This window comes from Leptidea sinapis, chromosome 32 (genome assembly GCF_905404315.1).
Source record: "Leptidea sinapis chromosome 32, ilLepSina1.1, whole genome shotgun sequence".
Taxonomy (NCBI): Eukaryota; Metazoa; Arthropoda; class Insecta; order Lepidoptera; family Pieridae; genus Leptidea; species Leptidea sinapis.
Window position 1 is genome coordinate 1,040,789 of NC_066296.1, and position 26,104 is coordinate 1,066,892.

At 34.6% G+C, this 26,104-nt stretch overlaps 1 protein-coding gene across 1 annotated transcript in view; it reads right to left on the reverse strand.

Moving 5' to 3' along the window:
* LOC126974351 (uncharacterized) overlaps positions 1-25,097 on the reverse strand; it is a 52,130-nt gene extending 27,033 nt beyond the window's left edge. The window contains exon 1 of the mRNA XM_050821812.1: positions 24,800-25,097. Coding sequence (XP_050677769.1) covers positions 24,800-25,084 — 285 coding nt within the window. The 5' untranslated portion in view covers positions 25,085-25,097. The remainder of the gene's footprint in view (positions 1-24,799) is intronic.
* Positions 25,098-26,104: the final 1,007 nt, after the last annotated feature.

Below are 26,104 nucleotides of genomic sequence, written 5' to 3' on the forward strand. Positions count from 1 at the left end.
TTGGATAGTCCATTTATCGAGGAAGGCTATAGGCTATGTTTTTTTCAAAATTAAGGATCCGTTATAAAATTGCTATTTTGTAACACAAGGTGTAAAATCGAAAACCTATTTTTGCGTGCGCTGCAAAACCTATTGACAATAGAACAAAATGATGTACAGGCTATAATATAGGCAATATTTTATTACTTATAAAACTATCGCGTGAATCATACTTTATATGGCAAAACAACGTTTGCCGGGTCAGCTAGTATTTATTAAAGTCACAGTTTTTTTGATGTGTCTAAGTGGTAAGCAATTTTAATAATATAAAAACTATTTGTAAATGTTAAAAGTATATTATTAACCGGAGAAATAAGTAATGTATCCTCTACGTAATACATTAAATGCATATAACTAGCTACCAGGTACCAAGGCAACATAAAATACTATCGGCCCTACAAATAAAATTGACATAAAGCAAGAATATGCAAAATGTTTACAAATAGACAGTTTGCTTATGATTGGTTTATTCGGACGTATAACGTTTCCCGCGTTTATTTGCAAGGCTGCTTGATATTCGGAAAACTTCAGAATTGTCATTGTTTTGACAGTGTTGTCAACGACATTGTTAATATTTTGCATATTCTTTGTTTATCATCAGGTATAACTTTATACCAAGTTTATTTGTAAGGCCATATGAATGTAGGATTAGACAGGTTCGATTAGTTAGGTTCAAGTGAGGCGCGGACGGCGGACAGATATTATCAGAGTATTAGCGAACGCGGCATTTATAGCTATCACAATGACTTATTCTTTTATCTTATCGAGATATTTTCTTACACAATTTACAATTTTACGATTGACAAAAGCAAATATTAAGTTTCGTTTTGACCATATTGTCTAGGTGGTAGGTATTTAAAATTGCTTTTTATCTATAGATTTCTTTTATTAAGATATATGCGGTAATATTAAGTGAAAAACACGCGTTAAAGCACGCGTGTTTTTGATAGATTATGAGTGTAAGAACTATAAATCAAATAAATGGATAAAGTAGTTGTAAAAATGTTTTTAGAAGATCATCGTATTAAATACGTTTTACAGCCGAAAAACAAAGATTTCGATTGATAGAACGCTTAGGGATAAAAAAAAATATTGCCCAAATGATGACCAAAAATAATTGAAACATTTCTCGAGCTGCTTTGGAATTGTTAGAAAACCCTGAAAATTTCTTAGCTCATTTTACAGCCATCGACGATACGTGGTTTTACCAGTAACGTCCAGAAACAAAATGACAGTCTACGGACTGGAAGACAGAAATTTTATAGATACTTGATGGCAAATGATCGCCGCCGCTCTCTTTAAAACACACAGAGGAATCATAGGAGCGTTGCTAGCCCTCAAGTTGAAGGAAATAGCCTTTTTGAAGGTATCCCTGCCCTGTTATATCATGTAAAATAAATTTAATTCAGATAGATATAAATTATTATTTGCATTCGTGTATTAGTGAAAATCTTTTATAAGTTAAATGTTAAAAAAAATAATAGTTGTAATTGTTATGATTTTTAGTTTAATATTTAGGTAATATATTGTATGACGACCTCTATAGTCCAGTGGTAAGTGACCTTGCCTACTGAGCTAGAGGTCCCGGGTTTGAATCCCGGTAAGTGCATTCATTTATATGATGAATGATATATATGAATGTTTGTTTTCGAGTCATGAATGTTTATTTGTATTTGTGTATGTTTAAGTAAGTATATTGTATTAAATATATCGTTGTCTTATACCCATAGTAAGAAACAAGACAAGTAAGTAAGGGACAAGACTTGAATCATGAATTGAACTTGAAATGAGTTTTGATTATTAAATGTTCAAATTAGTTAATGCGGATGTAGCGGCTACTGACAATGAATAGTTGCGGAACTAAATCTAATTCTATGCCTCAAATTACTTGGGATTTAGCGTGAATAGGAAGGACTAGGAAGAATTTAGTTATGTTTGTAAGAAATAAAAACAAATTTCAATAAGACCAAGTACCTACTTAGACTAAGGATTGGTCTCCGCTGCGCTCCAACTAGATACCCAAACAATGTGTGACGTTGACGTACCACATGTTCTGTTAAACTTTGCTAATATTTGAAACTAAAATGCCGGGTTGCGTAGTAAAACATTTTAAAAATAATATATAAGTAAGTTTTTTGTATTTTTTTTATTTCAATGTAAAATAACACGAAGGGTATGTTACAAAATTTGAAAGAAGCCGTTGAGTGTCAAGATGTCACGCACACAAGGATCTAGAAGATGCCGTAATAATAAAACTATTGTTCTTAGGAAGTGCGGTATCTAGTTGGAGCGCAGTGGAGACCGATCCTTAATCTTAAAATGCATAAAAAGGCATAAAAGGCATTTATTTTCTCAAAATTGATTCCTTTAGAATTCTTTTGATGTCATTTCTAATAACTACTAGATACTACTACCGCTTCGGAAACAAATGGCGCTCTGAGAGAGAAGAAGCGGCGCAAGAAACTCTCCCAGCATTCTTTTTTTGCGCTCTTTTCAATAAAAATATACAATATTGTACAGTCATTTCTATCGCTATAAAATAATCACAATCTAGTCCCAGGCTGTCCGATCATTTAGATATTCAGCAGTGGAGTAGTAGGATTTACGACAGTGCCATTTTTTTTATAAAACATTTATATTTATTTATAGATAATGCCTGAACAGTGGCTGGGATTTATTAGTTATGGGCTTATTATAGAAGTGTATACATTTACCCTTAAAGCTATTATGTATCTTATGAAGCCTACTAGAATTAGTTACAAGCAATTCCTTATTTCTAGTATTATAATAATGAAAATCACTATTAAGAGCAAGAAGGTGACGATTTTTGTGAACGTATATTAAATTTTCATAAATGTACTGAGAATGAACAGTCATAATATTTATTTCAATAAATTTTTCTTTGAGAGACTGTCTATAACCAAGCTGATATATAGCACGAACAGCTCTCTTTTGCAGAGCAAACACTATATCAATGTCAGCAGCATGACCCCATAGTAATATACCGTACGTCATGATGCTGTGAAAATAACTGAAGTACACTAATCTAGCGGTCGCAACATTCGTGTACTCTCTAATCTTTCTAACGGCATATGCCGCAGAGCTGAGTCTATCTGCTAGATATACACAATATGTGGACCCTTAGACCAAATCCTTATATTTTTAAAGTGAATGTGGCGACGTTTGATCCTAGGCGACACATAAGATATTATAATCTGTACCTTTGATATCCTAAGAAATCATTATATTTATTAAAATAAATCATTATATAACCATAGAATTATAAAAAAGAAAATTTTTTTACAAATAAACAACCGACTTCAAAAACACTATCCCAAAACAATAGATAAAATGTGCACTGAAAAGTATAAAAATAATTGCGTATTTTTATACAATCTAGTTAATTAATCTAATTCTAGTTACGATTATAGTTATTTTAGTTACAATAGTTACAATTGAGAACCTCCTCCTTTTTTGAAGTCGGTTAAAAAGACAGTATTGATGATCAAATTGAGACAAATAAAAATGTTTGTGCGTCACCAACACTCTCTTACTAACAACTAATTGACTATTATTTACTGAACGACTATAATAATATATTTTATATATGTATATGTATAAATAGAATTGTTCCTATGTCAAATAAGGTTTAAATGAATATTAACGCATTAATAATATTAAATAATTTATGCATTATTTTCTGATTCAAAACAAAATAAGGGCCACTTGATTTTTGTGGCCTTGCTAGCGATAATTTATTTTTTATGCATTCTCAAGTAGCTGATACTTTATTGTGGTGTTACCTTATTTGTTTACACACTTTTTTGAGCATTCCACCCGCATAATTGTTTAAAGTGGGTAGTTTTAGATAATTTATTGCAACCACTTGATTCTACCCGATTTTAAGACGGATTTCAACTCAGTCAAAGTGACGATTCTCTCAGGAACACTGTAAGTTTCGTTTGACTAGTGGCTGAATTAACATTTAAAAAAGTTATGCCGAGAATTCGAAGTCATATGGACTTGCCAACCGTAACTAGGGCCGTAACATTGCTTCAAGAAGGCCATTCGCAGCGTTCTGTGGCGTTGCAGCTGGGTTTTTCCCGGCGAGCGATCCAGAATGCTTGAAATCGTTTTCAAGAGACTGGGAGACTAACCAGGAGACGGGGATCTGGCAGAGTTCGAGCAACTACAGCACAGGAGGACCGCTACGTGCGCTTGACTGCGCGTAGAGAACGCTGTATAACAGCCCGTTCGTTACAAAACCGTTTGCTGCAGGTGACCGGTACACGTGTTAGTGATCAAACTATTAGAAATCGTTTACACGAAGACCAGCAGTTCTCCAGGAGACGTGTAGTGCGGATACCATTAACAAGTGCTCATCGTGCAAACCGATTATCATTCGCAAGGCAGCATCTGGCGTGGGATATGAATGATTGGAGGACTGTATTGTTTACGGATGAGTGCACAGTTAAATTTTTTAGTGATGACCGTCGCATTAGGGTCTGGAGGCGTGAAGGTGAGTGATTTTCGGATGCTTGCATCCATGAAAGTGACAGATTTGGGGGCCCCAATGTTATGGTATGGGGAGGAATCTCTATGTCAGGCAGAACCGAGCTGGTAATTCTAAACGAAGGCACAATAACAGCTCAACGTTACATCGAGGAGGTCATAAGACCCCATGTGGTCTCATATGCACATAGAATCGGCGCAAGATTCCATCTGATGCACGATAATGCTCGCGCTCATACAGCTAGGGCCACCAGAGAAGCCCTAGAGGAGGCTGGTATACAGGTGTTGGCCTGGCCTGCAAACAGTCCGGATCTAAATCCCATTAAACACGTGTGGGATTTACTGAAATGCAGTGTTCGAAGCACAAACCAACCCGTGCACAATGAAAGACAGCTAATAAACGTTCTGAAATCAAGCTGGGAACAAATTCCTCAAGAAACAGTGGTTCACCTGGTGGAGAATGTACCTTCTAGGCTTCAAGAGTGCATTAGTAATCGAGGACGGCATACTAGATATTGAGGAAAGTCATAAATCAAGAAACATTTTATGTTTTTTTTCAGAATTTTTTTCCTCACTAATTATTTTTGTAAAAATGTCAATTTTTAGAAAAAGTGGAGCAAATTTCTTTTTTTAATGGAATGCATCATTATTTTATGCTGTCTACAATAAACATCAATCAATTTATCCAACTGAAACATTGATCAACCTTTAAACCTCAAGAATTCATGAGAATACTGTAAAAACGTGGTGGCCCTTATTTTGTTTTGACTAGTATAAGTATAAGTTCTTGTATTTGGTTGTAACTTTATATTTGAGTTGATTGAATGTTAGGTAAATTGCTGTTTACGATAGACGTATTAAAAAATACTACTTACTAGATCTTGTTTAAACCATTTTTGGTGGAAGCTTGCATTGTAATGTACATCATATTTTTGTTTTAGTTTTATCATTCTCGTATTTTAAAAGTTACAGTGGGGTGGGGGGGGGGGGAATATTTTACCACTTTGGAAGTGTCTCTCGTGCAAACTATTCGGATTAGAAAAAAATATATTAGAAACCTCAATATGCGTATAATAAAAAAAGTTAAATAGATACCCCTACCTACCCACACGTATGGGTTTGATGAATAAAAAATTTGAGTTTCAGTTCTAAGTTTTTTTGTTTTTCTATTTTTGTGTGAAAATCTCAATGTGGTTCACAGAATACATACTTGCCAAGTTTCATCATTATCATCATTAGTTCTTAAAGTTTTGGAAAGAAGTAGCTGTGACAGACGGACAGACAGACCGACATGACGAATCTATAAGGGTTCCGTTTTATGCCATTTGGCTACGGTACCCTAATAAAAAACAAAAAAGATTCTTAAGTTCATAGCGGAGGAGCTCCAAGTTTATAAAAATCGGTTGATACTATATAGTATATCACAAAACGAATTACACCGAACGACGCGTCTGGCGGTAAGAAAAACTTGCCGTCTGCGGAGAGTCTACTACCGATATGAACAATTTTATACGATAGAGCGAGAAAGAAACGACTCGGCAACAAAATATAATTTGAATAGGTACCAATACTTCATAAAAATTAATTACTTCCACAGCTACGTAACACTTAGGTAATAAATACTCTTGGTATTCAGAAATACATCGTTTTTATACTAAAGTTTTCCAAATCGTCATTCCATACCCAAAAACTGTTCACGTTTTGGTTTTGGGGTAGCGCGCGGTAATTGTCCCTCTGTAAACATAATATAATAATAATATTGACACACTTTTACACAAATTATCTTGCCCCAAACTAGACATAGCCTGTACTATGGGTATAAGACAACGATATATTTAATACAATATACTTTACTTAAACATACATAAATACATATAAACATCCATGACTCGGTAACAAACATCCATATTCAACATATAAATGTTTGCACCTACCGAGATCCGAACGCGGGACCTAATGCTTAGTTGGTAGGGCGCTAACCACTGGGCTATGTAGGTCGTCATTATTATGAACCGTGGAACGGTCCTAAATCTGACGCTCTCGTGTAACGCCAAAATCTGACGCGTAGGTCGGATAGAGACCCCGCGGTGCGTGATGCAGCGGCCCGAACGTTCATATAAAAGTGCATAAAAATTCGCTTCAAAAAGATAAGTATAGAATAATTCACTTGAAATTGTGACACTACTTACATATTATGTTAATTAAAGAGACATACAATATAATCTGACTTAATTTAGGTTAATATTCTTCGATATCTGCTATTTAGTTCTTATGTATAATTAAATTATACTTTTATCTTGCTGAATTAATGTTAAATGGAGTTCCAATTGTTGGTTTTTATAATGTAAAGAGTAATTAAATGCTACTCACTTTAACAATAAAAAATAAATATAATAATATCAACGAATATGAGGAAAAGGTACAAAATTAAATAATCATGCGGTTTAATTAACACACAAATATTATTTTATGTGTAAAGTTTATGAATTTTATTATATTCTTTTTTTGAAGTAGTTTAAAAATTATTGACTTGATGACGTGCATGCCCATGCATGTCAAATCCATAACTTCACCGTACATTACAGAAAAAAAGGGTTTATAGATTAATTAATTAATTAATTAATAATAAAAAACGCGTACCTTATCTATTAAACAGCTTGCCTGAGGACATTCGACTAGAAACCAGTAAAAGAGAATTTTAAACTAAACATAAGAAATATTTATTGTCAACACTGCCTTAAAATTTAAATTAGATTTTTTTATTATATTTTTTATCAATATTTAGTAATTACACTTGTATAAAGTCAATGTTCTAATAAGCATTAATGTATAACAAGAGACTTGATCCTGCAGACAAACTGTCCGAACAGTTTTGCGGGACTATGCTTTTAAGATTCTTTCTGTAAATGATTAATAGTATAAAAAAAATTTTTACAATAGAACTATTAGGTATGCGTTTAAATAAGAAATCAAAAAGACGGTGATATAAGAAAACTAAAAAAAGTAAATTGGGTATGAAGAGTTTCTTGTTTTAGGATTTTTCATTACAAAAATTACACAGAAACACAGTCGGGTTTTTTGTTTTTAAATTACAATTTTTTTAGGGTTTATTATTAAATGAGATTGAGATTTAGCCAGTTAAGCTGGTACCGCCTTCAACGCGTGGAGTTCTACTCCTTGCTTATGTTGTGTTCTGATTCAATTTAGGGTGACTTTCAAATTAATACGAATCTAGCTGTATTTTAATTTGGCGAAAAAAAAAGTCGTAAACAGTCAGCCACGCATGACATTGGCTCAGTATTTAAAATATTAAACCATTAGCTAGCCTGCACTAACGCACACATTGGCAAATTGAAACTGGTCACGCATAATCGTCTTGTCAGGTTATCTATACGCTAGTATATATTTTTATTGATGTTGAATTGATACACCCTGCCTATTACAATGCATTGCCTCTCAGGATTCTTGAAAAACTACAATTGCACCTTGAGACAAGATGTTAAGTCTCATTTGCCCAGTATTTTCACTAGCTACGGCGCCCTTCAGACCGAAACACAGTAATGTTTACACATTACTGTTTATGATCGCTACGTGGTACATCCTACCATCGTCCCATCTTCGTATATAAACTAGGAACCCTAGAACTTTTTATTGATTTATAAAAACCGTCTGCAAGTGCTGATAACACCATAAATAATAGAATAAGTATGCCATTTGTGTCAGTTGCTTTGACGGACACAGTTTCAAGGTGCGCGCTAGTTGCTGGCAATTGATTCAAGAAAATCGATTTTACTTGACTGTAGGACGCCAATGAAATATTCTTTAATCAAATGGCATACCATAAATAATTAAATTGTCTTCAATAATCGATTAAAGAGGAATTATAACTAATTGACTTAACTATTGAAGTGAGAACTTCTATACGCGCTGATGAATGAGACTGGGCTGTCACGCTCGGATCAGTAGCGCTCATTTGGGTTAAGTCAGCTTCAAACTTTTTATGAAATATTTGGTATTTAAAACGCTTTTAACTAGCACGATATTTGATGCAGCATCTTACAAACTAAATTGTTTTGAATTGCTATTGTAAAATACTCTATTGATTGAAAAGAGTGGCCATTGAGTTTCTTGTATGTTCTTCTCACGAGTTCTACATTTTCAGAACATATGGTAAATTTAGTAATTTAAAAGAAATATTTATAGTGACGATTCAAAAGCGCTTAGTTTAAATGTAATTGTATAAAGTTTTTTTTTTACTTTCACTTTGAGTCGATAAGGGAGTGCGATCTGTCAGAGTAAAATTTACCAAACTTATTGTATATACAATTATAGTTACATAATATACACTTACAATATATTATATTGTTAATATATGAACATATATTATGTACAACCCGTTTCTTTTATTTATCTGTGTGATATATAAGTCTATAAAATAATAATACCTACAGCAGACACTCAAATATACAAACCTCAGCTATTCGCCATTATAAAAATTGATGGAAACAATCACAGACGTCGCCTCATTGTGTGTCTTCTACTGCATTCATCACGGGGAGTGTTCCGAAGAGCTCTTTCACCTGATTCCTGCCGCCGAATTCAACCTTCGCACGACACGCCACAAGTTAGAATATCATCCCCACCATCTGGATGCGTGGCAGTCCTCCACAGTGCGGTTGTCAAGGAGCTTTCTTCCACGTACTACAAAGCTGTGGAATGAGTTTCCTTGTGCTTCCGAGACGATACGACATGGGTACTGTCACTCATTGTTCTATGGTTGGCCATCAAGCCAAAATTAGATTTTATTTTAAATTTGAAGATTGACGCGGATGAGAAGACATTCAAATAAGACAGATTAAAAGAATAGTGAATGAAGTAAAATAAGAACGGTCGGCCTTCGGCCCAATATAAAATATAATAAGATGTATTCAGTTATAAAATGAATATAATGCAGAATATTAGATTGTTTGATTCTATAACGATCCCGCGTGTGAGGGAGGACTCCAAAAAAAAACGCGTAAAATTTTCTTAAAGGCTGGCAACGTTCCTGTGATACCTCTGGTATTGCAAGAGAATGTGAACGCCGGAGATCACTTAACATTCCAGGTACCCGTACGCTCTTTATTAAAAAAAAATAATAACTATATAATTTAAATCAAGGTTTTGTAACATCTAGTTTCAAGATCATGTCGGTTGACGAAATTGTTATGCCTTGAGGAACTACGAGAAGAAAAAAAAAAGGAAAAGTCATCTTTGATATGGTTCAAAAATCTTTAGCTACAAAAGCTGTCATTACGAACAAAATAATTTTCCATCCATTGCTATGAAATTTTCTTATGATAATAAGCGACGAGACGAGCAGGACGTTCAGCTGATGGTAATTGATATGCCCTGCTCATTAAAATGCAGTGCCGCTAAGGATTCTTGAAAAACCCCAAAAATTCTGAGCGGCACCACAACTGCGATTGTCACCTTGAGACATAAGATGCTAAGTCTCATTTGCCCAGTAATTTCACTAGCTACGGCGCCCTTCAGACCGAAACACAATAATGTTTACACATTACTGCTTCACGGCAGAAATAGGCGCCGTTGTGGTACCCATAATCTAGCCGGCATCCTGTACAAAGGAGCCTCCCAGGCTCCCACTGATAGATTATGTGTCTCAAGTGACAATTGACAAATATTTTAAATCGACTTACGGCTGTTCCCAATACTCAGTCTAACTCCTGTTGTGTCAACTATCGTTGACTTTTCTGTCCCATTAAACTTATCGACGGTAACTCACCTTATCCGTACACGCTGTCTGTCAATGGGACGACGTATAGCCTAACAGCGATGGAAGTTTGTATGGAAATTGTAATTCAAGCGTCCCAATATAAGGCGATAAGGGTATATTGGGACAGCTTCAGATTATTGACAGCTAATTACCGACAGTAGAAGGTAGTAATTTAAACTACAATGTTCATTCAATTTAAGTTCTCATATAACCCAGTGGTTAGTTACTCTGCCCACTGGGCTAGAGATTGCGGGATCGAATTCCGATAGATGCACACATATAGAGGTCAAAAAGTTCGCGGAATGACTGGGAAAAAAGATGAAATGATACATTATGTTATTTTTCCTTTTCAATATATTCCCCCTTAACACGAATACATTTTTGGGATCTGGCATATAACTTATTAATACCGTCGAAAAAATAGGTTTTGTCTTGGGCGTCAAAATACGCCGAAATCGCCGACTTGACTTCATCATCGTCTCTAAATTTTTTTCCACGCAGCTCTTTCTTCATCTTTGGGAATAAATAAAAATCGCTAGGGGCCAGGTCTGGACTGTAGGGTGGATGGCGTAGTTGTTCAAAACCGCATCGATGAATGGCAGCCGTCGCAACATGACTCGTGTGAACGGGCGCGTTGTCGTGCAAAAGGAGTACACCTTTTGTCAGTTTTCCTCTTCTTTTTTCTTTAATAGCTTCTTTTAATCGGTCCAATAGGGAAGCGTAGTCCTCTCCCGTTATAGAAACACCACGTTCTTTATAATCGATCAAAAGAATACCTTCAGTATCCCAAAAAATAGTCGCCATGATCTTTCCGGCCGATTGCGACACTTTAAATTTTTTTGGGGGTGGTGTGCCTTTTTTGTGCCACTGCATCGACTCCTGCTTTGACTCAGGCTCATAGTGGTGAACCCAAGTTTCATCACCGGTTACAATTCGGGCCATAATTTCTTCCCTAACTTCTCCACAGCGGTCCAAATACTCGCGGGAACAGTTGACGCGCTCACGTTTTTGCAGCGGCGTGAGCATTCTCGGGACCCACCTTGAACACACTTTACTCATGCCAAGATGTTGATGAAGAATATTTAAAATTGTGGTTTCTGATACTCCAACTGATGCTGCAAGTTGTTTCTTCTTCAACCTTCCGTCTTCCAATACAAGTTTTTCAACTTTTTCAATGATTTCCGGCGTAGTGGCCTCAATGGGCCGTCCAGGTCGAGGATCATCTTCAATTGACTCCCTTCCTTGCTTGAAAAGGCCGTGCCATTTGTAAATCATGGTTTTACCAGGAGCAGAGTCTCCGTAAACAGCTAACATCTCTTGCAAAATAGTTTGAGGCGCTTTTCCTTGTTTGGTGAGGAACTTTACGACGGCGCGATGTTCAATTTTCTCCATAGTGGCTAGTTTGTTCCCGATTTACTTGTTCACTCGTTTGTAACTCGAAAGCTAATGACCCAATTAGGCTAGAAATTGGCATATATAGTAATTATGAGTTACTCAAGTAGCGGCTACCTGGAGGAGCGACCTCACCCCCGCCAACCCCGCCATTCCGCGAACTTTTTGACCGCCCCTCGTATATGTATTTACTTATGTTTAATAATGTATTAGATACATCGTTGTCTTGTACCCGACCCCAGAGTACAGCCTATACCCAGTTTGAGAAAAGATAATCTGAGTAAATAAGTCTGTATATATTATATATATTTCAAAAAAAAGTTTAACAGGTGATTAACTGGTTTGACGGGTGACCTTACGCAACCCTAAATCTGGAAGGTAACTGTCAGAGGATAAATTTGGCCATACAGAGAGGTAACGCTGCAAGCCTTCCTCTAGTCCGAATTTTATTTTAAATTCGATGAAATACTGTAACTAAACTAGATATTAACTAATATCAAATAAGAAAATTTATTGAATTAGGCGTTACTTTGCGGAAATCCATAATTATACAAATGATTTAAGTTTTCTTTAGTGTTAATTCCGCCAATATTTGTTTCTTAAAAACAATTCGACACGTGTTTAACACTAAAGAAAACTTAAATCATTTGTTTAATATCAAATAAGTATTTAAGAGAAATAAAATCTAAACGATATCAACTTAAAAGTCCGGACTTTTATCGAAATATCAGGATTTTTCCAAGTTTGGTAAAATTACTTAATGGTAACCCTAATTGCGACCTGACTTTATAATTAGGCATTGCCTAATAGTTTATTTAATTAAATTAATATTGTATATAAATTAAATAATGCATTGTTAATTTTAAATGTACGTTATTATTCTATAGCAACAAACATACATCCATACATCCAGACGTCCATACATTCTTAAAAACTTTCGTATTTATAATATTAGTAGATACATTTTTGGAAAGCAGAAGAAGAAGGTAGGGCTGAGATTTTCACAGGTCCATACATCCAGACATCCACACATTCTTACAAACTTTCGTATTTATAATATTAGTAGATACATTTTTGGAAAGCAGAAGAAGAAGGTAGGGCTGAGATTTTCACAGGTCCATACATCCAGACATCCACACATTCTTACAAACTTTCGTATTTATAATATTAGTAGATACATTTTTGGAAAGCAGAAGAAGAAGGTAGGGCTGAGATTTTCACAGGTCCATACATCCAGACATCCACACATTCTTACAAACTTTCGTATTTATAATATTAGTAGATACATTTTTGGAAAGCAGAAGAAGAAGTTAGGGCTGAGATTTTCACAGGTCCATACATCCAGACATCCACACATTCTTACAAACTTTCGTATTTATAATACTAGTAGATACATTTTTCGAAAGCAGAAGAAGAAGCCCTACGGCTGAGATTTTCCCAGGGTTGTAAGATTAAGTTTAGAAGGTATCAATGTACCTATTTACTATGTCTGACCTAAACGACTTGTCGTTCTCACTCTTAGCCTCAGGTGGAAATGACGTCCCTCACATCACACAATTGAAATATGAATAACGCCATGCTGGGCTATATTTTTGCAGTGTTTCACTTTTATGGGATTTTTATCAACGTGACAAATTTTACTAAATTAGGTCATAAGTTATTGCTCACTAATCTAGGTATATAAGAAACTATAGTTTTCTATTTTTCCCACGGGAACTCATTAATTTTCCCGGATGAATGGTATCCAAAATGTTGAACGGCAATATAATTACCAACATGCCAAATTTGATTAAATTATGTGCATAAGTTATGGTTTACTAAGCATAAAAGTTACTTAAGTTTGTTAAATATTCCACGGGATCTCTTTAATTTTCCAGGATGAAGATGTTGACCAAAGTATCCAAGATGTTGACCGGAAATATATATATATCAACATGCGAAATTATATTAAATAATGTGCAGTAGTTGTTGTGTACTACGCTATTTAAGAAATTACAGACTTTTAACTGCCCCACGAAAACTCTTTAACTATCCGGGATGAAATGTATCTAAGATGTTGACTGGCAATATAAGGTAACAATATGCCAAATTTTATTGAATTATGTACAAACGTTGTTGTGTACTACGCTAATTAAGTAATTAGAGGTTTTTAACTGTCCCCTAACTCTTTAATTATGAGGGATGAAAAATATCTAAGATGTTGAACGAGGATATAAAGTATCATCATGCAAAATTTCAATAAATTCGGTCCGGTAGTTTCAGAGATTAGCCCGTACAAACAAACAAACAGACAGAGAAACAAAAAAATCCAAAAAAATCAGGACTTGTTCTATTTCTCTTCTAACATCCCCCTGACTCGGTTTTTTTTTCTTTGTACAGAAATTTGATCTCTACAGATTTATTATAAGTATAGATACAGATATTATGGGGAGAATTTACATTTTTATGTATTTTTGTTTTTATTGAACAAACTCAAATACCAACTCTGTTCAATGTAGGCTTTATCTCTGCATGTTGCTCTTCTCACTATCAAATCACCAGTGGGTTGCACAGGATGCCGACTAGATTATGGGTACCACAACGGCGCCTATTTCTGCCGTGAAGCAGTAATGTGTAAGCATTACTGTGTTTCGGTCTGATGGGCGCCATTGATTGTGAAATTACTGGGCAATCGAAACATAACATCTTATGTTTCAAGGTAACGAGCGCAATTGTAGTGCCACTTAGAATGCATTATAATGGGCAGAGCGTATCAATTACTATCAGCTGAACGTCCTTCTCATCTCGTCCCTTATTTTCATAAAAAAAAAACTACAGCGATACGATTTGAGATAGTTTGTTATCGCTCACGTTCACTCTAAGAGGCAAGAAGTAAAAGGGATAACTCGTGTGTCTGCCTGTCCAACAAAAAATAACTCACAAATTCTGAACAAAACAAAATGATATTCACAGTTTCTTTTTTCTAATGAGACAAAGCTTTTATATTTTATTTTATTTTATATTTTATTAGGAGTATTATATTACGTAAATGTGAAATAATTTAAGAAAATATTTTCCTGGCCAAAGTACAACATCTAAATGTACCTTGGCTACAGACCAAGATACACCACTACTCTAACTTCAACAAAACGGTGGTATGTCAAATAATTTGGGGTTACTTATCTCGTAATGTTATCATTGTTTTAATACTTTTTAAAGAAAAGAGCCATTGGCATATAAATTTTTATTGGCATTAAAAAATATTCCCCAAAAAACTTTTTAACGTCGATTACACCAAACACCGGCTTAATGGCGGTAAGTGACTACTATCATATTGAATAGTCTGTAGTGACGTACAGAATACACCAGACTAGACAATATTTTTTTTTTATATGAGAGGGGGCAAACGGGCAAGAGGCTCACGGGATGGGGAGAGGTGAGGCAACCGCCCATGGACATCCGCAACAACAGGTGTGTCAAGAAATGCGTTGCCGGCCTTTAAGGTGGGAGTATGCTTTTTTCTTGAAGGTCCCTAAGTCGTATCTGTTCGGGAAGACCGCTGCCGGTAGTTGATTCCACAAAGTTGCTGTGCGAGGCAAGAAATTTCGAAGAAAACGCGCGGTTGTGGAATGCCAGACGTCTACGTGACGCAATAGAATTTTAAAAAATTTGAAACCAGCGTAATAGCCTAGGTACACATAGTGCCAAGGTTCAACAGGCTCCCCTACTTACATATTATTTGGTGTAACGGCAATAAATCTGATGTTCTCGTTTATCGCTAAATCTGACGCTTGGCCCGCCCAGCAAGCTGATAGCTAATATTGTATTCTAGTTACCTATCTACTCTATAGGTACCCACCCACTAATAAACTTGATACAACGGGAATTGTCTGTTATTAGCAACGTTCACAATAATAATATGTGCCGCAGCAATTAAATCACCGACCACCACTAGTCATTAATAAACACTAGAGGCAAGACTCACAAATTGATTGGCCCTTGAGATGGAGTACAATAATTGTGGACATCTAGATATTGTTACCAAACATTGGATATTTGAACGTCTTACTTAATTATATGTACTTCTACTTGAACGATTCCGGCTGAAATGATGAATGATAAAATATGCAGGCAACCTTCACCGAGCAACTATTCCTGTTTTATTTGGTTGCAATCGGATCATCAGATTTGTCTGGTTCATGGGCAATGTCGGTAGTTTACAATTTCAATAAAAACAGTTCACTTAACGTTGCTTTATGCGTTAGTATTATCTATGGCTGTAACGGTTTCGTGACTGTCGAGCTATCAATAAACCATCGGTACGATAACGACCGATAACATCACGCAGGGACTTGTGAAGGTCTGTCACACCTACTGTTGGTAATTACTAGTGGTTTAATGGTAACTAATAGTTTCTGGATAATTTTATAGAGTGAAAATGTGAAGCATTTTCATTACTAATAGCCTAAACACATAATCGGATTTGGTACGGTAGATCTTACACACAGCGCCTTTCTTTCTTTAAGATGATATCCCTAAACACGCGCCGTAAAATGTTTGATATCTTATTTATATCGAAAATAGTTAACAATTATGTCAATAATACGGAGCTACTCGATAAAATATCTTTCACCGTACCTTCGAGGCATCGTAAAAGTATTCATAATACATTTAGCAGACCTCTTATAAAATCAAATTTAGGACTGAACTCCCCAATTAGCAGAGCTGGTGAACAATATAACATGCTTGTTACAAAACACCTAAATGTTGAATTAATAAAAGAATAATGATATATTCAATGACTCTCATGGCTTCACTTAAGAATAAAATACTAAAATACTTTTAAGTCATACTATAAACTTAAATTAATTCTCACATTTACTTCCATTTGTACTTAGTTATAAAATACTTACTTTAAATTATTATTATTCAATGCTGTGAATTGTAAATAATGTAAAGTTTATATTATTGTAAATGTAATAATCTGTTGAAATACTTAATAAATATACAAATATTCTATGATATGTCTCACTGTCTTTCGCACAAAATTATTATTATTACCGTCCAGTACCGAGTACGACGTTAAACCAATAATTATGCCGATGGTCCGGCCGTACCAAATCTGATCATGTGTTTAGACTATAAGGTAGCAAAATATACCAGAGTAATTTATACACAATTATAATTGTACACACCTACTGTAAGAGCTATTACGCACTGTCGACTTGTCGTCGGCGACTCGGTCGCTGGCGACTGTGATTTTCTACAGTTTAAATAGGTGTTTACGCACTTGGTCGTCGGTCGCTCAAGCGACTGGGCGACTCGCCGCGACGAGGCGACGCAGAAGCGACTGCCGGCGACCAATAGGAGCACGGCTTCAAATGGAAGCATTCACACTGCGACATTTCTGCGAGCAACTGTCTCAAAAATGACTCAGGCTTTCGATACCGAGAAATTTAACATGGAAATACAATTCCGAAAAGCTATTTGGGACTTACTAACTGACGAATATTCTAATCGGGATTTGAAGAAAAATAGTGGAGTTATTTGGAGGTGAAGGATTAGCAGAAGATGAAAAGGGATTGACGAGGGTATTTTCTCACATCTTCATAAAATATTTTAAGCATTCCTTTTGATCTCCGTTCTTATAACAAAGGATGTACCCAATACTCTCTTGATTTTTTTTTATTTTTCTTTCTCTTGATTAGTAGCGCTACTATAAGCTTCTTCGACGTCCATACTGCACGAAATACGAATGTACTTGGAATACTGTCACTCGGCTTGGTCTCCTGGGCTTAGTTGCCTATGTTTTGGTCGCCGACGACAAGTCGACAGTGCGTAATAGCTCTTAATGTGTTACTTTACTTACGTCATCCATTTTTGGATTCTCATTAATAATGCCGCATATTATGTATATTATTATTATTTCTTCAAAGTAACATACTATTTACATACGCTTGCATTCTTTGGAACCGTCGTATAGCATTTGTTCCAGTCTTCCCGAGAGACGTCTTGCACGACCTCTTGGAACGCATTCATCGCCTCTTCATGTCTTGTAAGTCGTATACCTCTTCGCTTATTTCTAATTTTCGAGACCTTCAAAACTCAAACGTTACCACAGCGGAGTTGTCATGACGAAGAACGGCTTTTCCGCGAGGAGTTTTTCGCAAACATTTTCAAAAACACTTTTAACATAACAAATCCTTAGTAACTGTCCTTGGTTGTATTGTATTTTCAATCGTCACTGTAGTAGCAAGCAACCATATTCTTGATGACGGATGAAGAATCGAAGGACTTTTTTAACTTTCGCAAATCTTCAAAAGGAACCAGTGCAACTTTTTTCTTTTTTAACCATTGAGAGGATTCTTTCCACAGGATGCTGGCTAGATTATGGGTACTACAAAGGCCCCTTTTTCTGCCTTGAATCAGTAATGTGTAAGCATTATTGTGTATCGGTCTGAAGGGCGCCGCTGCTAGTCAAATTACTGGGCAAATGAGACTTCTTATGTTTTTAAGGTGCCGCTGCATTGTAATGGGCAGGGCGTATCAGTTACATACGTAGTAGCAGAGCGTCTTACTCGACTCATCCTTTATTGTCATTTAAAAAAAGTCGATTGGCCTTTACTTTCAGCTTCAAAGTCTTCTTATTTCTTAATAGTATATAAATATACAGGGTATATGACAACTCACTACATCCCAAAAGTGGGGGGTTTCAATGCGACCATTATTCTGAATATATTGGTACTGCAAATTTCCCTTTAAATGAAATATATGGGAGATTATTTTTTATTAATATAAAAAATGAGGTTCACCGTATAGTAAATGATTGACTCTGCCCATTACTGAAACATACACCGTCTAAGGAGTTACTTCTTATGTCGTAACAATCTGGAATGTGCAAATCATACATAGCGGCCTTTTACATTTGTAATTGACTGTCGTATTTCATTTTTTTCACACCATTATGTTATTTTGAAATTATAGGATTCGCTATAGTTGACCCGACAGTCTATAGATGACTTTTCTCGGACCACTTAAAACATGTTTCTAATGAGAATTTGTCAAAGATATGAGCACAGCCGACATTGCTATTAATTTAATTATTTCTCCTAAATTATCAAGCGATTTGTTTTTATCATGGACACACTAACGCAAGCAGAACTGTCTAACAGAGCATAAGTATGACTGTCGAATCATACCTCATTTCCATACAGAATTACCATTTCCGATTTTTCTGATTTTGAATTTCAGTGCGTTTTTTTCCGAATTGGCACCAGCCATATCTGAATTTAAGTGACACCAGGAATAACGAACAGGAATTGATTTTTCTATATTATATAGATTTTTTGACATTATATTCTGACTATCTCATACTTTTGTTTTAAATTTTGACTGTTGCTTTTCAATATATTCTTGATAATGAACTTGAACATTGAGGAATTTGCTAGAAACAGTGACAATCATAATGATAACACGAAGAACAAACATATACTTGTTATACCTACTACTCGGCTAAGTCGAGTTAGTTAGTCTTTTATGGGGCGATCTATATGCTTTTACAACAAGATCCCAGAAAATGTTCAAAACAATAGTAGGTACTACGATATTCAAAAGAAATAACATCTCTCTTGATAATTCCACAGATTGGGAATGGAACGACCGCTCTCACGCTATTAAATAATAAGTTTAATTGTACATTACTTTGTAAAAATATTTTTGATGCAAAAAAACAGCCCGCTAAGTTTGTTGTGCCTATTATTCTCAGGTCTGAGGCATTCGTTTTGGAATGGGTGGTAGTTTTTGACTTTCAATAACTGATATCATATCCTATTTTGAATAAAAGTATTTGAATATGAATTCGAATTTATCCTTAACATAAACACATGCCAAGAACGGACGAATAAAAAAAGAAGGGCTCCGCGCCGTGATATCAACAAGTGAAGCACCATTAGGCTAGTGTGTGTGTAGTGACGGGGGATACCAGATAACGCAAAATACTCGTATGTCCTGTTATTAGTCATAGTGTTATATAGCCACATTACTTTTAACTCCGATTTCTTAAATTCTAATAGTCGGATTGTTTTCTAAACTAACAATAAATATAATCGCAGGCATATTATGAGTAAATAAACAAGTTACACCTAGAAAGTAAGGATTTGATTCTTGTGCCCATGTCTTGTTTGCAGCATCTTTGTTTTAACTGATATAAAAATTACGTACTAACATTTCTTATTTTTAAGAATAGCTTCACAAAAATCATTCTTAAATTCTTTTTTTGCCACTGACGTAGTATCAAATAAGGAGATTTTTAGAGAACAAACAATAATGTGCTTTATAGTGATTTGGTTGCTAAGTAAGGTATAGTTACTCTTAAATAAAGGGTAAAGGGTAAGTTCTAAATCAAATAAGTAAAATTACAGTTCATACTTTTATGTCCGTGACAAATGCGGTCTACCATCTGTCAGCCATTTTGTGTCTTCTAGCCCCCTTATTCATAATGGTCCGCTAACTTTAAACAGCCGCAAAGGAGTGTTTTTTCTCATTCTGACTTAGGTCAATAGAAGAAGACAGAGTGCGAATTAGCAATGCTTTAAGTTAGCAGACTATTATGAATAGGGGGGTAAGACGCCACGTCTCTGCACAACGCCCAGTGTTGGAAAACTTTCCAGGATCCAGTAGTCTGTCAAAATTGACAGACTACTGGATCCCTGACAACTCAAGCACATCTCACATATAACTATGTGTGTAGTTACACCTATCTTGGATGACACCGACTCCAAAAATTACACTAATCGTAACTACAATTAGATTTATTAATTAGATTGTATAAAAATACGCAATTATTTTAATACTTTTAACCGACTTCAAAAAAGGAGGAGGTTGTCAATTCGTCGGTATTTTTTTTATGTTTGTTACCTCAAAACTTTCGACCGGGTGAACCGATTTTGATAATTCTTCTTGTTGTATTTGAAAGCTGGTGCTTCCCGTGTGGTCCTATTGTTATGTCCATGTCTCATAATTTGGTCCAGATCTGACAATGGAATCCACGAGAAGACCATAAAAGTCTTAAATTTTGCTATACATACGTATAGCAAAGTGGATGATAAATTTCCGAATAACTCAATATCGCGCCAACCGATTTCGATGAATTATTGGAAAGCATATATTTCAAAGATAGTTTGGTGAGAGCTTGGTTAGGTTCTGATTACGGAATCCATGGCAAAGTATCGGAACTCTTCAATTAAGCGCTTACGTTCATTGCTGCATTGAAAAATTTAGTGTATCTGCACATATTTAGACGAATTCTTAGTTAGTGTACTTCAAATTCACTAAAAATCAAAAAAAAAATCCGACTTCAAAAACACTATTCCAAAACAATAGATATTAAACAAATTCAATTCGAAGTCGTAACAACTACTGTTAATAAAAAAAGGATAAAGAAAAAAATAAAAAAAGTTGTAATTGATATATTTTCAGACAATATTTCGTCATTTAAACGGAATTTATTTCATTTTTATTCATATTTTTTTTTTGTAAATTATAGGCAAAAAGTAAATTTTATTCAAATAATTTATAAATACTGATAAGTTTAAGACTGTTTTATATAATTGTGAAATGATGCATGTTTTAATTATTATATAATATTATTGTTCTCTTATTCATTTACGTTTAATTCAATTTGTAAATATACCGATAATGTTTGCATTCATTTTAATTAAATATGTTTGTGTCTATGTTATTGAAATGTGTGTAACACCTATAATGAAGCCAACACTTAGAATTTATTATTTATTGTAATAATATTAATATACTATTGTTAGTGTTTGTCTTGTTGGTGTTAAATAAATAAATAAACACTATTCCAAAACAATAGATAGATGAACTAAAAATATTTTTAACAAAAAAAAACAACCGACTTCAAAAACACTATTCCAAAACAATAGATATAATAAGCACTAAAAAGTATAAAAATTATTGCGTATTTTTCACACCGATTCCAAAAATTTCAATAATCGTAACTAGAATTATATTGTATATGACCACACGGGAAGCACCAGCTTTCAAATAAAATAAGAATTATCCATATCGGTTCACCTTGTCGAAAGTTTTGAGGTAACAAACAAAAAAAAATAAAAAACCGACGAATTGAGAACCTCCTCCTTTTTTGTAGTCGGTTGAAGAGAACAAAAAATTGTGTGATAACTACTATTCTATCTGTGAAAGGTAATTCCTTGACACCTTTATTGTACCCTAGCATTGTTTTTACTCAATTTCTCAATACGCGGTAGCATTTAAAAAATATTTTAATGCGACGTAAACTGATCCGTCACAGACAATGGCAGATATCATAATGATGGCTGATGGCTTATATTAGTGTAAGTGTGTGCGCGGGGCTATGTATTTACTCGATAACTAGATTGCTTTGATGCTCCACTGTTATGTAAGTAGGTGACACGGAGTCCTTCTTCTTTAACTCGTCCGAGATCATTAACTGTGTTTCAAACCAGTATTTTTATTAAACAGCCTCTTATCATGAACGCTTCTCACGTATAGGCGTTTCATTATTTTTTATCAACATAATTAATTCAAAATAAATATATTTTACAATAATACTATTAATTTGATGCTTTTCATGTTTGATTCATCTCTTTATCTCAGACTTAAGAATAGGTATGAAAAAGAGACGAAACAAAAAAGTATTCGTTTAAGGCTGGGGACTAAGCCGGTGGCCTTGAGGAATCGGGCGAAACTATTTTACCTCTCTCGCACAAGATCGCCATAGTTTTAATTCGGAATTCTAGTTGGTTCGGTGAAAAAAATATTTAAAATACCTCTACTTTGATGTGGGGTGCGTTTTTACTTCCCTGGACCAATGTGACAGATTTAGGTACTTGATTTTTACATTGAAACTAGCTGACTCGACAGACGCTGTTCTGTCAATAGAAAAAAAATGTGTAAGTATTCGGGAAAAATGTAGTAAAGCTAACAGAAATATGTAATAAGAGTTATGAGTTAAAAATGAAACAGAAACTTATTTATGAATGATTTATTTTTTTTAGTAAATAGTAATAAAATGATAAGGATTAATATCATATATTTTGTGTGTTCATTTTGAAGTATTAAAAATGATATAATAAGACTGTAGAATATTTGTGTTAAACTTAACATTTAACAATTTATTTAAGAAAAAATGGTTCCCATGAATTACGAATTCACACGCTTTTTATCTAACATCAACGGAATCTGTCGCCTTAAGAGAAATAGGTACTATAAATACTAGCGAGAAGATGACAAAAGACGAGGTTACATAAAATCCCTTAATATTTATTTTTCTTCACTTTTCTTATCTAAAACGACCATTCAACCTAATTTAGTTTAGATATTGGATTGTTATTTAGAAAAATTATATTCTTTGAAATATATATTTCTGATAACGTAACTCACGAGGATCGAGTTACGTTATCTTGTAAGCTGTTAGCTTTCTTGTATAACATGTTTTCATGTAAGTCTGTGATGCAAAGAAAAAAACTTAATATTTGTTAAGTGGTTTTAAGACACGCCAGATTAATCTCAGTTGTTATATTATAAGTACTTTAATAATGTGCGTATGTTAAAATGTAGCTGACAATGTACAATAACTCCAAGGTCTCATGAGAGGCAGACAAGAATCAGTCCTGAGAAAGAATTAAGGATACGAATAAGATTGATTCCGGGTAAATGTTATTGTATGATAGGGTTGTCAACCACACTCTATAATATAGTATCCAATATTTTAAGGCATCAACGAAACTACTATATTTATCAGCAAACAGAGCACATTTCTTCTGTGATGAACAAACTGGAAAGATGAGCGCAGTTGAAGTAAAGCAGAGTTAATGGTATTTTGTAGATTGTAATGAAAGTTCCTTGAAAATAAAAACCTATCAATGAAATCCCAAAGCAGTAATAAAATATATACTTAAATATGATTTAAAAAATAATTTTTTTTTAATTCCCTGTCTACTATATTTTTTAGGGTAGGTAGGTACTGAATGAAAAATACTGCTGAAGCTAGTGTGCTTTATGTATCTAGTTTAGTTCGGCTACTTAAAGTAAAATATAACTTATAAGGTAAGTAAGGTAATTAACCACCTATGTCAAACATATTTCGTATTGATATTCAAGTGCAGTATGAATTTTGAGGGTATATGACAAAGCTCTAACAAAAATTTAAGTTTTGCGAAAAACTTTAAGATTCAATTGTTCAACATTAACTTTTACCAACCAATAAGTTAAATAACAAACAGGGAGGTCAGGTGTGGTGACCATGGAGTGTACGAGATTGCAATTCTGCACACGGACGAAATATATTCCGTACTAGCATATAAAATATAGTATTGGTTACTTTATAATACTTTCGTCATTTGTTGTCACACACATAAACACACACTATCCGATCTTAAACTACACAAATAAAACTGAAAACAAAATTGTATGAACGATGCGGGACTCGAACCCGCGACCGATCGCGTTCCGTGCTAGCGCTCTTTCCAACTTAGCCAACCGTTCGAGTGACGTATCGTTTATAAATCTTGTATATCTTGTTCAACTCTCAGGTTGTGGCTTCATCTACAGGATCTACTTTACAGTTGATAATCTGCTCAACCCCAATATTTGAATATTAGGAAATTGACGTGAGATGTCACTCTAGCTCTTGACTTCCTTTCTTAGAAAAAAATTTTAAAGTAGAAATTTTCTTTTCGGTTTTATTTGTGTAATTAATCCCAGAAGTGAGGGTTATCATTTTAAAAACATATGAATCTTCAACTGTGTAACTATTAAATTATATCATTGTAATCTTATATCAGACACGATACCCTGTATTATATATAGTTTGTATGTATAGTATATGCAATGTTGTAGTTATTATATAAAGAAACTAATACAGTTTCTGACATACAGCCTGCTGACGTACTGACTAACGGACGAACAGCGGAGGCTAGTAATACTGATAGAATTCACGTTGGTAACCTTTCACTTACAGAAACCTAAGAATTACCAAGGTAGTGTTACTAATTGTACATAAAACGATTAAATTGTAAAAATGTAATTATTCTGTACCTCTAATTCTTCCATAAACGCAATCTCCTCAACATCTCTGCTCTCCTCTTCCTTGGTGATGATCCTGCCGTTCTCACTGAGTCTCCCGGTTAAATTAATATCCTCACTCACTTTAAAGTCATTTAGCATATGATACGCACTCAAACTATGCCCGTATTTTTTCATTACATTAGTCACAGACTTGCCTTTAAACATTTCTAATGTATTAAGCCCCCCGGGATGGTCTCGTAGGAATTCGTTTAAATCATATTGTTTCCCGCCATAACAGATAGGAAAAGCCATCATGCCGCAAGCTAAGTCAATCCACAACTGAACTCTTATCATTACACTTCAGTGTCTGTGAACGTATTTCAGTTACAGCTAATTCACACTTTATCGTAAGCGAGGACGCAGTTAACAATAAATTAAGGTATCAACGATCACATTGCGAAATGTAAAGTAAATTTATTACTAATATATAATTTTTTTATAAGAAAGCTTTTCTTAATTCAGTAAGTGTTATGTGGTAGGTACCTCTTCTCACAGAAATTCAGACTCTTATTACTGACTTTTGAAACTTGTACTGTCAATAAAAAACTAACTAATCACTTAGCGCTTGAACTTGACAAAGTGTAAATTATCCGTCCGATGAGTCATTATATTTGCAGGTAAGTGGGCTTGGTAATGTGAAAGTGATGTTTATGATATACAAACGTAAGGTTCACATGTTTGTTGGTGATCACTGCAGTATATATACGTAATAGCTATCAAACTACTAGTCTTCTTATAAAATTCAAAAGTCAAAGTCCAAAACACTTTATTGACATAAAATCTAAATTACGATGTACATAAGAAATAGGCAATCTATTATATACAAATGATTTAAGTTTTCTTTAGTTTTAATTCCGCCAATATTTGTTTTTAAAACAATTCGACACGTGTTTCGTCTTTACACGAGGCATCATCAGGACGTGTTGTCTCGCCAAAATCTGGCACGAGATATCTCATGCCAGAGTCAGACTCATTCAGTCTCGTGCCAGATTTTAGCGAGACAACACGTCCTGAGGATGCCTCGTGTAGAGGCGAAACACGTGTCGAATTGTTTTAAAAACAAATATTGGCGGAATTAACACTAAAGAAAACTTAAATCATTTGTATAATTATGGATTTCCGCAAAGTAACGCCTAATTCAATAAAAATAATCTATTATATCTTGTATATCAATCACTTACGGCAATCACTTTCGCATCATTCGGCGGCCCTTCATCAGGGTGAGTTTATAGTGATAAAGTCCCGTCTCACACTACGGATTTGCGCTCGTTGTTC